Raw genomic sequence first — 13,360 nt, forward strand, 5'->3', positions numbered from 1 at the left:
CCCTGGCTGGAGGCCAGGTGCCCACCAGAGCCGCTCTCTCACTCCCCTCATTCACTAAACAGGGGAGAAAAGGCACAACGAAATGCTTGTGGGTCGAGATAAGGACAGGGAGAGATCACTCACTAATTGTCGTCACGAGCAAAACAGACCGAACTTAGGGAATTCATCTAATTTATTACTAGGCAAAACAGTAGAGGAATGAGAAAATAAAATCAACTCTTAAAACACCTCCCCCCACCCCTCCCATCTTCCCGGGCTCAACTTCACTCCCGGCTTCAACCTTCCCCCCCTCAACGGCACAGGGGGACGGGGAATGGGGGTTATGGTCAGTTCATCTCACGGTGTTTCTGCCGCTTCTTCATCCTCAGGGGGAGGACTCCTCTCATCGTTCCCCTGCTCCAGCATGGAGGAGTCCCTCCCACGGGGTGCAGACCTTCAGGAGCAAACTGCTCCAGCGTGGGGTCCCCCACGGGGTCACAAGTCCTGCCAGCAAACCTGCCCTGGCGTGGGCTCCCCTCTTCACGGGTCCACCGGTCCGGCCTGGAACTTGCTCCAGCATGGGCTTCCCACGGGCCACAGCCTCCTTCAGGTGCCTCCACCTGCTCCAGAGTGGGGTCCTCCACGGGCTGCAGGTGGAATCTCTACACCCCCTCATCCTTCCTCCATGGGCTGCAGGGGGACAGCCTGCTTCACCATGGCCTTCACCACGGGCTGCAGGGGGATCTCTGCTCCGGCGCCTGGAGCACCTCCTGCCCCTCCTTCTGCACTGACCTTGGTGTCTGCAGAGTTTCTCACATCTTCTCACTCCTCTCTCCGGCTGCAAAAGCTCTCTCTAACTGTTTTTTTTCTTCTTAACTATGTTATCACAGAGGCGCTGATTGGCTTGGCCTTGGCCAGCGGCGGGCCCGTCTTAGAGCCGGCTGGCATTGGCTCTATCAGACACAGGGGAAGCTTCTAGCAGCTTCTCACAGAAGCCACCCCTGTAGCCCCCCCCCACTACCAAAACCTTGCTACGCAAACCCAACACACTGTCTCAGCCAAAATGAGGACACCCAGGAACAGATACTTACTTTTTTTGGACAGAGGAAAAGAATCAACTTCTCAGACAAAATTAGGGAAGGGAAAAAGCAAAGGATAAGAGGCTCCAAATACTTGAAAAAACAAAGAAACAGTTCCTTTTCTCAGTGCCTTAATTAGTAGGCAGAGACAGCAGAGGAGCATCAGTGCTGTCCTCAGGGGGACAATAGTGGACAACTAATACCCAAAGAGGAAGGCATGAGGAGAAAATGAGTAACACATTGCCAAGGAGGTCCCAGATGAATTATTAAAACCATTTTATTAAATAGAGAATCATCATCTTTGCCCCTTGCATTTCATTTTTTACCTTCCAGAAAACCTTTCAATGCCTCTTATCTTCTGATGAATCTTAATCCATCACAGAAAATACTATGTCAAAATATGGCTGTTCTATTTCATCATGGCCCCGTGCCCCTCAGGATGTGGATGAGGTCACTCTGGCTCATTCTGAAAAGATCTTTGCTCTCTGTCCATAAAAAAGAAAATATTTTTCCCCTTTTTGTATAAAAATGTTGTTAAAAAAGCTAAAATGAAACTAAAGCTAAAACCAAAAGACTTGCAAACAACGATGGTAATGGAGTATTCTTTCGTGTGAGCATTTTCCCCAATCAACCCTCTCCCACGAGCAACCTAAAATTATAACAACATTAAATATTATGATTAACTCCAGTTTTAAGCAGGAGGCTACTTCAGTCATCTGGACCATTGCATTAACATAGTCTGCTGAAGTGTAGACTACCCAAAAGGAGCATCTGGCAGGGTGAAAGCCAAACAGTGGGATAAGTGACTTTACTGCAGGAACAAGCTGAAAGAAAAAAATGGATTGTGAAGGGTGGGAGGATAGCAGCAGGCAGGAGGGCAGACAGGAAAACATTCTGATATATGGAAATAAGAAAGAAAAAGGATAAACATGTGCATTCAAGTGTGGTACTCATTTTCTCATTTTTTCCCCAGTAATTAGAGCTCTCTTCAATGGAGGTTTATTTAGGTTCAAAACTTATAAATCAACTTGTAAATTATCCTACTTATGAAAATAGACTCACCGATTAATAAAATGCAGTTAATAAGATTCAGTCCATGTATCTCATGTGGACTGAGCTACCAGAACAAACGACAAAGCACAGGATGCTCACAATAACAGTGATCCTGTGATTTAAGAAGTCATTTTTATCACTTAGGAGATGGGGACGTGAGTCAAAAGGAAGTTATGGGAGACATTTTTGAAGTGTCAAAGTACCGTAAAATGCTTTGAAAGGCTCCATTTCAATTCTAAATAGTTTTGAAAGTCTGACCCTTAGTGGCTTGTCTCAGGTGAAATAACATGTCTAAAAGAGAGCTGGCCTGTAAAATCATATTTACTTGCATTTCCTAAATATTGGAATATACTCCTTTTAAGACAGTTTCCTGTCTCCACCAAATGAGTGAATATACATTGATATTTAAATGTGTATTTACTTTCAGATCCTAGATTTGAAGGTAAGAAACACTGATTTTTATTTAGTATTTATAGTCTCCATGTTGATAAATAATGACAGTGCTTGTATTTCCTTTTAACATCAATTTAATGAAAATATAAATATTGACTTTTGCTGGCTTTATTCTAATGTTACCACTAAAAATGTAGTTACCTTTCTACTTCGAAAGAGTTAAAATGTTCAATTCTAAAATTGGAAAAATTCAAGTTTGAAAAAATTAGTTAAGAAAAAACAAATTAGAAGTTAATTTTTGCTGCAACAATACCCATAACTACATAATTAAAGCTTATTAATTTATTTTTTTTCAGATGAATTCAAATTATTTATGAAAAGGCTGCCCATCAATTATTTCCTGAACACATCTACTGTAATGCATTTGTGGACAATGGATTCTAATTTTCAACGCCGCTATGAGCAACTAGAAAACAGCATGAAACAACTCTTCCTCAAGGCACAGAAAACTGTTCACAAGCTTTTTGGCCTTAGTAAGAGATGCCATAAACAACCACTCATCCGCATGCCGAGGCAGAGGTAAGAAAGCCTATGAAAACCTGAGAAACTCAAACTGCTGTCTTGCACTAAAATCTCCTGGAGGGCATAGATGTGGGGATGTGTGCAGCATATTATACACGCACAGTATACAATCTTTATATTTGTCGGCGTTGAACAGTCCCAGCTTTCAATATTGCACCATTCGTGTTTTCCTAAATATGATGGGAAAGGTCAAAGTAAAACCTGATTTGTAGATGACTGTGTGTTATGCGAAGCAACTTAAAAATAACGTGAGCGCACAGATTCATCCCATTTGGTCTGCCTCTGTTTTACAGAACCGTATTTTCGGTGGAACTTGGCCAAGTGTAACAGTGCCAAATAATTGTATACCGAATACTGAATACCTATTCTGAAGCAAGCACAGCTATTTTAAGAACTTTCCAGGTCATTATACAGTATATACTACATACTATTGATTTCTTGTCTCATTTGTCAGATATGAATTAGGTTTGAAAGGATGCCTAAGGAAAGAAAATGGAAGTGTTTTAGACCTTCCTAGAAACAGAGAGATCCTGAAAGCTAGCTAGTCGAATCTATATTAACATAAAGTGGTTATACTTTATTGCTGATTGAAAATTGCTTTATTGAAATTAGTGGAATGACACTAGAGTGAATCTGAAATGAACGAGCTTTTAAGGACATTATTGTTCTGAGCACAAGCATTGTGGGCCTGGTCCAGTGACTCCTGCATTTAGCACAAATCTCTGTCAAATTTATAGAAATCTAGTTTAGGTTCAGTGTTCCAGAACTGCCAGGGGTACTTTACTCCCCCCTGCTTTCAGCTCTCCTATTGCAAGCTAAGGGTCCATCAATTCCTGTTTGCCTCTTGGTGGCACTTAGCTAGCCCTTCTGCCTTTTCTTTCAGGAGGAGATGGCCATTATGGCTCTCATGCCCCCCTTTTCTGCATATTGTGCTTTGCTTTGTGATCTGCTGTTTGAAACAAAAATGTATTTTCCACTTGTGGGATCATTTCATGATTAGAAAACATTCCACGAAGAAGGATTATACAGTTACTGCACTAGTTCGACATCATCTCCTGTGTTTCTTGGGCACGACCTCAATGAGCATTCTGACAAAGAGATGATTCAACATGAAAGACTTCAGCAGGAAACCAGAGCTTTTTAAAACACAAGAAATAGAATCCAACCTCACTTTTTTTTTTCCCCTCCCAAAATTTAAAATAATCAGGTCTTCCAAAATAACCACTACAGGGTTTTGGGGTAATATTTGGTTGCCATCGGTAATGGCAATGATAAAGTACAGATGAACTAAGATATAAGAAGCAAAGATCAATTGAAATGATTGATCAAAACACTCCTTTTTATATATGAAGGATATTTATTTTTTTTCAAATGCAGAACTTGTGAGTTCACAGTTCTTTTGTTAATAATATATTTTACTAGAAATGAGTTTGCCTGTTTTCAGGGAGTTGTACTAAACTTTCATAACATTTGGATTTTGCAATGCATCTCTAACTTAGGAATATCATAACTTACTTTTAAGATAATTACCTCCCATTTTAGTGACTGCCTTAAATTTTTTTTTAGTCAGTACAGAGGGAGATTGGACATATGATGACATAATGATGATCAATAGATGACTCAAAGATCAGTGCTAAAGGCAGGTTTGGGAATACTTAGCCAGTGGGATGCATCTGCTAAAAGAGAGCATTTTCAAAGACTGGATTCCATCTGACTATCTGGGAAAATTGCCTTCTGACATCAAGGCTTTTATGGCTGATAAGAAGAGCTTTAAACTGAGAAGTGAGGGGAAAAGGTCAAAAGAAAATGGTTTAATTTCCAAACCTTGTTAAGAAAAAAAATCTGATAGACCAAGATACAAGAATGGATAAAGGAATATCAGTGGTGAAGAGATGGATAATGAGCAGAAAGAAAACACAGGTATTGACAGAACAGTATTCAGGCACTTCTTGTGAAGAGAGTATATCTAATCCAAACAAGGTACTGAATTTTTCAATACAGAACTGCTAACAGGTAAGCACGCAAATGAATAGCAGGTAATGCAATGGAGAAATGTGAATTATTGCTCAGGCTGTAAAAAAAGACATTTAGCAGAAAGTGAGTGAAATAACAGAACCAAACCCAAGCACTAAAATTTCTTGTGTTTAAGAGAAGACAGAAATAAAAGAAAACCCACATTTTTCATGTGCCAATGATATTCTTGGCTCCAAAGAAACAAGAAGGGGGAATTGGAACAAAATGTAATCCTTTCCAAAGGCTTTCCAAACAACTCCTTCAGACTAGTGTTTGGGCTCTGCTATTGATAATTTAGGGTGAATTTTATTATGGAAAGAGAAATTAGATAGTTAATGTAGATATAAATAGGTTTTTTAAATTGTATTTTATGGGTCTCGCCTTTTTGGATGCAGATTAAAGAGATAATGCTTCAGTTTTTAATAAAGGTCATGATGCTGGCAGTGAGCAAAAATGAAGTAACTGTGCTAATGTTTAATTTTACACTGTATTTCACAAGTCAGTAGAAGATACATACAAAGGAGTTTTAAAGGAATATATTGAAAATGAGAGCTGGTCTTGTCTTTGATGAGGCTGGGAGGTATGTCCTAAAAGTTTAATATAATTCATGAAAACTTTCTATGAGACTGAGTTTTATAGGGATTTATCTATGTAGTCTGCCAGAAATCATTTCGTCACACTTGAAGGAGCTCCTACATACGGTCAAGGTTATAATTCATTACTGAAAATACCTGTCTCTTTTCTCTGGCCTCAAAATTTTGTTACTGAACATGAAACAAATTCTTGCTTGATTTTTTTTAAATGGGATTCAATTAATCAGTTAGACAGAATTGCTTGCAACTTTTCCCATATTTCCTGACGAGCCAAGCCACTTAATAATCATAAGAGTAAATTGCATTTAATTTTAATTTTCTAATCCTTGAACCAAAATACCATTGAATCCTCTCCTAGAGTCATTGTTCGTAGTAGAAAAGAGTCAATTAACTTGCAAGTTAAAGAAAGTGCGTTCCTGTGTCCCCTTTTTAAACACAGTTTATATTCTTCAGCTAGAATAATGTATAAATAGTTTTCTTTCAGTCTACGCTAGCGATTAGAACAATGTCTTATTTACTACAGCACTTTGGTGTACACTGAAGATGGGATTACTATTTTTATTTTATTCTGTTCATTGCAAATCTTTTCAAGTTCCAGATGTTCTTCCCAGATTTTAAGCTTTCTTTCATTAACATGAAACAGACCATTGTTCCTTTTCCTGAAAGTCAAATCATGCCAAGATACATCAAAAGTCCATAGATTTCCATTAGAAACTGTCATGGTACTGCTGAGTGTAACTTAAAGTTCACCTGAATTAATCCATATACTTTCTGGAATCAGTGTACTGGTTGTCTGAGTTCAAAGAAAAACACCAACTGAAAACTCAAAGCCAACAAGGAGCACAGAAATTGCTATGTAGATAATCTTTTCCCACATTGTATGTAGGGATGGAATGATAAAACATTCAATTTCAAGAGACAAAGAAAAATCCAAGATTAAAAATAATGCACTCTGGAAAAGAAACTTGATGTTCTGTGGAATAATGCTACCAGGTGAGCTACTGCCTCCATGAATTTGAGGCTCTGCTGCTTCAGAAAGCTCAGGTTATTATTCCTAATATGTTCTCATTACATTGACACATCAGCCTTAAAAACTTGCAGTGTCATGTGCTCATTCATTGTATTTGCTTGGCCAGAGTCCACCACATGCAGCAATTGTTGTTCCACTAGATGGCCAGCTCTTGCTGCAGTTTTTACACAGGAAGGTTGTGGAAACACCGCTAGTGGCACAATACATTTTGCTTTGCAGGAATCAACGTGAGGTATAAAACCATGTGTGCCCTCAGCTCATCATGCACATTTCTGTATTAGGACCATGAGGTATAAAGAACAATCGTTAATCTTCGGAAGCGGTTTACATATGGGTATCTGTGGTCTAGTCTATCTACCCTGAGAAAAGGACTGACACCGTCATTAAGTTAGTCCAAGGTCTCGATTCCAGCAGCACCTTTCTCAAACAAGATGAGAAAGCGATGCCCTGCTACAGGCAGCGAAGGGCAGGGCTCCTCACGGCTTAGGCTGCGCATTGTGACTCACACCTGCACTGAAAGATGAGATCTGTGCATGCATAATCTCATGTTAATGTCACCTTTGGGTTGAATCTTCTCATTTTTCAAAGATAAAATAAGTGGAGGGAATAAAGAAATATCAATTTTACTCAATAGGGATGTCCACACAGGATGCTGTAGCTCACATAGAGCAATGGGAAGAAGTAAAGCAGCAAGCAAAGTTGTGGTTATACATTTGTCACTGTGTTATGCGGAGGGAAAAATGATTTGTTTCTGTTTTGGCTAATCTAACAGTAAGATTTCTTTTCAAACATAATGACTATATGCTGAGAAGCTGAAAATCCCAGGAACAAAAGACCTGATCCTACCCATGAATTGCTGTCAGTTAAACACCTGATGTGAACCAGAGCTGAGTGTAAGCAGCCACGTACGTCCACCCAAATTATGGAACCAAAATGAGGAAACTGGAATATCTATGCTTAAGAGCATAAAAGAAATAGAAACTGTGCTGGCAGAGGAGAATCTTCACCTTCCCAAACATTTTTCAATAAGAATATCAATGATATCCTGTGATTGGATTTAATATCCGAGCACTACTGAAAGACATTGAAGGCAGGGAAAAGCTTTCATTTCTTCCTTCAGAAGTGCCAGTTTAGCCCTTGATTTTGTTCTTTTCTGTGTCATTCAAATTGGTTCTTTGGCTAATGTTATCCATTTGAGTGAATGCACTCATTACAGTATATTGCTATACGTACGGACCTTATTTGTATGCAGTTTAAATCACTTTGTAATGAAAATACATCACTTGAGGCCAAATATAAGCAGCACAATTTGTGATTTAATAAAGACATAAACAAAAATATTAAAAGGAGAAATGTAATGTAAATAGAACAATAAGGCAGTGGAAAAAATTACGTCTTCCTTGGCATAATAACAAAATGGGAATCTGCTGCAACAAACTGCAACTGAAGATTATGAGCAACTGAAGGAAATAAGAATTTTAATTTTAAAAGACCAAGGAACAACACTTGCAGAGAAAAACATGTGATCTTGAATAAAATGTCAGTATTTGAATTTTTGAAAAGACTGGATGCTGAACATTACCATATAATTTACAGTGAAGATGTTGGTTATACAAAAAAATCTCACCAGTTTTTTAAAGGATCTTATTCTGGTAACGCAAGCTGAAGGCAAATATAGACAAAACTACTTAATAACTTTTAAAAAAAATTTTTAATTAACATTTAAAAATCGTTATTTCTGAAATGAAAGCCATTCTCGGCAGCCTTATGTTTGAAGCATGTCCTTATCTTCATAAAGGATTTTTTTTTAAGAAATGTACTCTGAAGCTAATGCAGCCTTAAAAGGAGTTCGTTACCAGAGGCAGCGAATAGCTGCATCAAACAGAAGAGTTGCAGAAAGAATTCTGGTTTTCAAAACCAGAATTTGTTCTGGAATTTCCCACAGAATGCACCACAGGCAGCTATAAAAGAAGGAAGAGTCAAGAATTTGCATTTTCTCATTTTTCTCTTCTTTTTGAATTTCACAGAGCAAAAAATTCACATACCCTAGGAGCACAACAGGGCCTGAATACTGCAAAAACTCTTCAGAGGCGGGACGTGTGTCTTAGTCTTCTCTTCAGTCCATATACAGAAAGAAAGGTTTTAGATATCTGACTTTTTTATACTATCTGTAGCACAGTCCACCAGAATACTGAGGCCTTGAAACCTGTTTTTTGCAGAATGCTTCAGAATGAAACACACACAAAAAAGATAGTGTAGGTTAATCCCATGGCCTCAGGATGTTACAAAGGATTAGTTCCTTACATCCCAAAGTTGGTTATCAGCTACTTTAGGTACCTTTGCTATAATTGATTCATGGGCACAAAGTTACTGAGGGATAAAAATCTTCCACCAAAGAAGCCACAAAGTTCAATACAGGGAAGCTTCACAGTACCTCACACAGAGAGTTTTCTTTTCAAAGCACATTTGTGGCATTGGATATAAGTGAAAAAATATAATTATACGTCACTTAGCAGACTGCTAGAATGAAGGTGAACAGCGAGTCTAGATGAAAATGGTGTTATGGAAAAACCGTGTAAGACAACAAAAGCTCAGCTGAAAGGACTGGGTCTAATGTATATGATGCTTCCAAACAAGAGGTGCTAAACAGCAATATTCTGTCTGATTTTAGAGCGTCTTCTCCTCTTAATAGAGTACAACATATCATAGAGATATTTCTAAACAAAAATTGTTCCAAGAAAGAACAAAGAAAAATGTACTTAGATTGCACATCATTTTGTATTATAAAAAATGCCAGAAAATTGTTTGATCTGCTTCAATTAAGATGTTGCATGTGGGAGTTAAAAATGGATTTGCAAGTTTCAATGTAAAGGAATGTCTCTCCAGTGGAAACTTTGATTTGATCTAACACACCAGGTGCACATCTGAAAGTTGCACACCATAGAAAAGGAAGGTGATAAGATGAAAGTATGTGAGATAAAATGAAGGTCAGTTTGGCAGTGGTTGCTTTCCTAAACTGAATAATAAGTCTGCATCTTTTCTCAAAGGAAATAAAATGATCCGCTTTGAGGTGATACCTTTAATTGGATTGGGGATTAGAGTTATTTAAAACCAACGTGACAGACATAAAAATATGATATACAGGCCTGCAAATAATAGGTCTGATAACAATCACAAGCTAAGATAAACTCTTGTGTATATGCGTGTTTTCACACATATTTTAATAGCTGCATATACGTAGGGGCAGACTGCTCTTAGCATCTGTCCTTGTAATATGTTTTCTCTCAAGGAGATTTGGTTTTCTAATGATGCAGCATTTCGTTACATACTCACAGAGGCTGTTCTTGATCACATGCTAAACATGAAAATGTTTCCAGCCTCCCCACAACTCCACTTTTGACTTTTTTGATGGAGAGCAACATTAGAATGAAGTAATTTCATGATACCATAAAGTGCTGTGAAACTAGTAGACAGGTTATATTAACATCACAGAGCTTCCATGCTCTGGAAATACCATACGTGCAAGATGTGGAATGAAGTCACGTCTCTCATGCCAATGTTTTGTGCTTTTAAAGTATGGGCTACTCAGCAGTACAGCCGTACCCTGATAGTAGTGCTTTAGCAATCATATTTTACATTTTGTCACATGATGTAAACCGTTAAAAAAATGAAAATAATCTCAGCAGGAATCATCTGACATGAAAACAGTTATACCATTATAGTATGATATGATATGATGTTAATTTAATATTTCAGGATATTGTATTACACCTTGTTCTGAGTCTTGCAATACTAAAATGTGATTATTGCATCACTACCGACTATTGGAGTACTGCCACACTGGCAAACAGTCCATACTTTAAAAGGACAAAACATTGGCATGGGAGATGCGACTTCATTCCATGTATTGCCCATATATCATATCATACTGCTATATATTCAGACACCACCTCAAAGGAGACAGTATTCAGCAATGCAACAGCAGATGATGACTCAAGGAAATCATTGCACTCGAGAAGAATAACTACTTCAGTGTCCATGTCTTTCTTGTGGGCTCTCTTCTGAGAGTAACAGGGTGATAGGAACAGAAATCCCATATTCCTCTGGAAGACTAATTTCCCCCATACAGTCTAGTTCTGAGAATGGAAAGTTCGGGTCGATTTCCCCTTCTCCCTTATGAAAGAGTATCTAGAGTATCCATTTTTTTTCAGATCTGCTAACACTCATTCTACTACACATTGCCTCTGTCCCTTCCACCTACCAAACCCCCTTGCTGTTTCCCAAATGTCCAAACTTCCTTTTTTTTTTCTTCCCCAGGCAAGTTTTGTAATGCAATTGGTTCTATAAGTACTGAAGCCTGAAAATTTGAAGAAAATAAAACACAAGCAGCTTAAAATAGCATTTTATTTTATAGACATGTGGTATTAAAAAAGAAAAGAGCAGATTAAGAAAAAGCTGCTGCAGAATTTCAGCTATAAAGATACAGTATTCAGTACATTTAATCCCCGGTGAGGATCTACAATACTGAGGGGCTTGCTTTTGGACTTTCGGTTTTTGCTGTGACCAAACTGCTACAAAGGACCTTCCCTCAGGCCAAATTTAAAGATATCTTAACCACCTATCCGCACGAATCACTTGTAGAAACAACATCAGAGCCAACACTGTGGTGACTCACAAGGCGTGCAAGCCTGCACTTTAAAATAATTACTTGACGTGGATAGATCCTTGCACACATTTCTGGGCTTGGCAGCTTCTGTTTGCTCCTAGCCTGATGACCATCTGTCTTGGTAGTCATGACATGTGACATGATGACCATGATCCTCTCTAGATAGCACCCACACACACCTTCAAGCGTCATGATAATGTACACCACAAATGCAATTGGAGGCCAGGCAAGGTCAGCAGTGAGATATTGGATCTTGGAGCATACTGGGCTTCAGGCTATCCCCAAGTCCAGAAAGTTGCAGTATCTTCCAGATTTCACCTGTATAATAAGAGAGTATCTGAACATTGGTTTATCTGACCCAGAAGAGTATAAAATATACCATAAAGGTATGTCTTTTATCATCTATGAGTTATTAAGTAAGAAAAAAAAAGAAAGAATGGTAGTCGGTCTCCAGCATCAGGCTTCCTCCGTGGAGTCCCCAAAGTCCCTCTGTCTGTGCCCACCATAGTACAACAGGGCTGACAATAGGCTGACAATATCACATTTCCCTCGCTCTCTGTTGTCTATTGTGTCTCTTCAGAGTGATACACAGACTGTCTCTCGCTACGTGTTTGTACAGCACATGTCACAGTGGGGCCCCAGCCTCAGCTCTGGCTGGGATGAATTGCGGTAACATAAAATGCTTTTCTGGTCTGTGCTATTTAAAGTAAAAATGTGTCTCCTCTGTGGGAAGGTGGTATTAATGCAAAGTACAAGAAAGGTTTGACATGAGTGCAGAATAAAAGGGAAGATGAAGGTTGTTGGACTTGTGGGGGATGGGGGGATATTGCCATACATATCCATATTTCAGGTAAAACCTTTCATCGCTCTGATGCCTCACTTTGACAAAGAGGTCTCTACTTGTCAGGTTATGTCTGTCAGCACGCTGAAAATGAGGTTTTCAGGCTCTGAATCAGAAAAACTTCTCAATTAAACCAGTCAAAGAAGTGTGAGATATGCATTGACATAGAAATGAACACATACGAGCAACTCTTATGTTTCTCACCTGTGTTAAGTCATATGCAATTTACTGTTAGCTCACTCAGAAGGCGAGAGATGAGGTCTCCAAGGGGACATCAAATGCCAAACTTAACCTTCAGGGTTGTGCCTCAGGTCATCTTAGCTAAAGACGTATAATAACTTGGTCTTTAGATAAATTTCAAGATTGCATAGTTTCAGTCCTGCAGATGGTGGGTTTTCAAGCCTTTCTTTTTTTAAAAATGCTTTGAAAAGTACTGTAAGCCTGCATCTGAATTGTTCGTATTGTCTCATGTCTACTCTTTCGTTCCTTTAAAAAAAATAAAAATCTTTTGCCTCCCACATGCAGAATGCACCAATCCCATTGTGTCTTAAGTGCTTCGGAATGACATAGTTCTAGGAACAAGTTTCTTATCTGGCCAATACGTACAGATATGATCATGAAAAGACTTATTCCAAGTTTGATATAGCTGTTTCATACTATGTTGTTCTTCCATTTGCAACACAAAAAAATAAATAACTCTAGTGTATCAGCTTTCAGATCATTCAAAGTCAGTCATTCTTTCTTATTTACAGTCTATTATGTCTTTTATAAACCAAAAATACATTATTTTTTGGTGTAATATATTCTCTATGTTTTCTTATGTGCTCTTGATTAGAGCAAAATAAATGAATAGAAAGAGTAAGGTGCATATTGAAGGGTAAGGGTAAGGAGACATTTAATTTTTCTGAAATTGAACTGCTAGATAAGAATTCAGCTTGCACATAATTGCTATGGATATTTTCAAGGGTAAAGCAATTTATGGACAGAAACAGTAGGAAAGAAATTATATAAAGCAGTAGTTAGTTTTTGGAAACAAAAAAAAGCTCTCTGGAAAATTAAAAAATTCAAATTATGAATTCAATATCGGTATCTAATGCATGTAGCTATATATAGATTGGTAAAGACAATGTA

At 38.3% G+C, this 13,360-nt stretch overlaps 1 protein-coding gene across 2 annotated transcripts in view; it reads left to right on the top strand.

Annotated features, from left to right (window-relative positions):
• Positions 1 to 13,360, top strand: part of BRINP3 (BMP/retinoic acid inducible neural specific 3) — a 223,331-nt gene that overhangs the window by 181,091 nt on the left and 28,880 nt on the right. For both annotated transcript variants that reach the window (XM_054833452.1, XM_054833453.1), the window contains exon 7: positions 2,861 to 3,083. In XM_054833452.1, the coding sequence (XP_054689427.1) occupies positions 2,861 to 3,083 (223 nt within the window). The remainder of the gene's footprint in view (positions 1 to 2,860; positions 3,084 to 13,360) is intronic.

The sequence above is a fragment of the Grus americana genome, chromosome 8, assembly GCF_028858705.1.
Source record: "Grus americana isolate bGruAme1 chromosome 8, bGruAme1.mat, whole genome shotgun sequence".
Lineage (NCBI taxonomy): Eukaryota > Metazoa > Chordata > Aves > Gruiformes > Gruidae > Grus > Grus americana.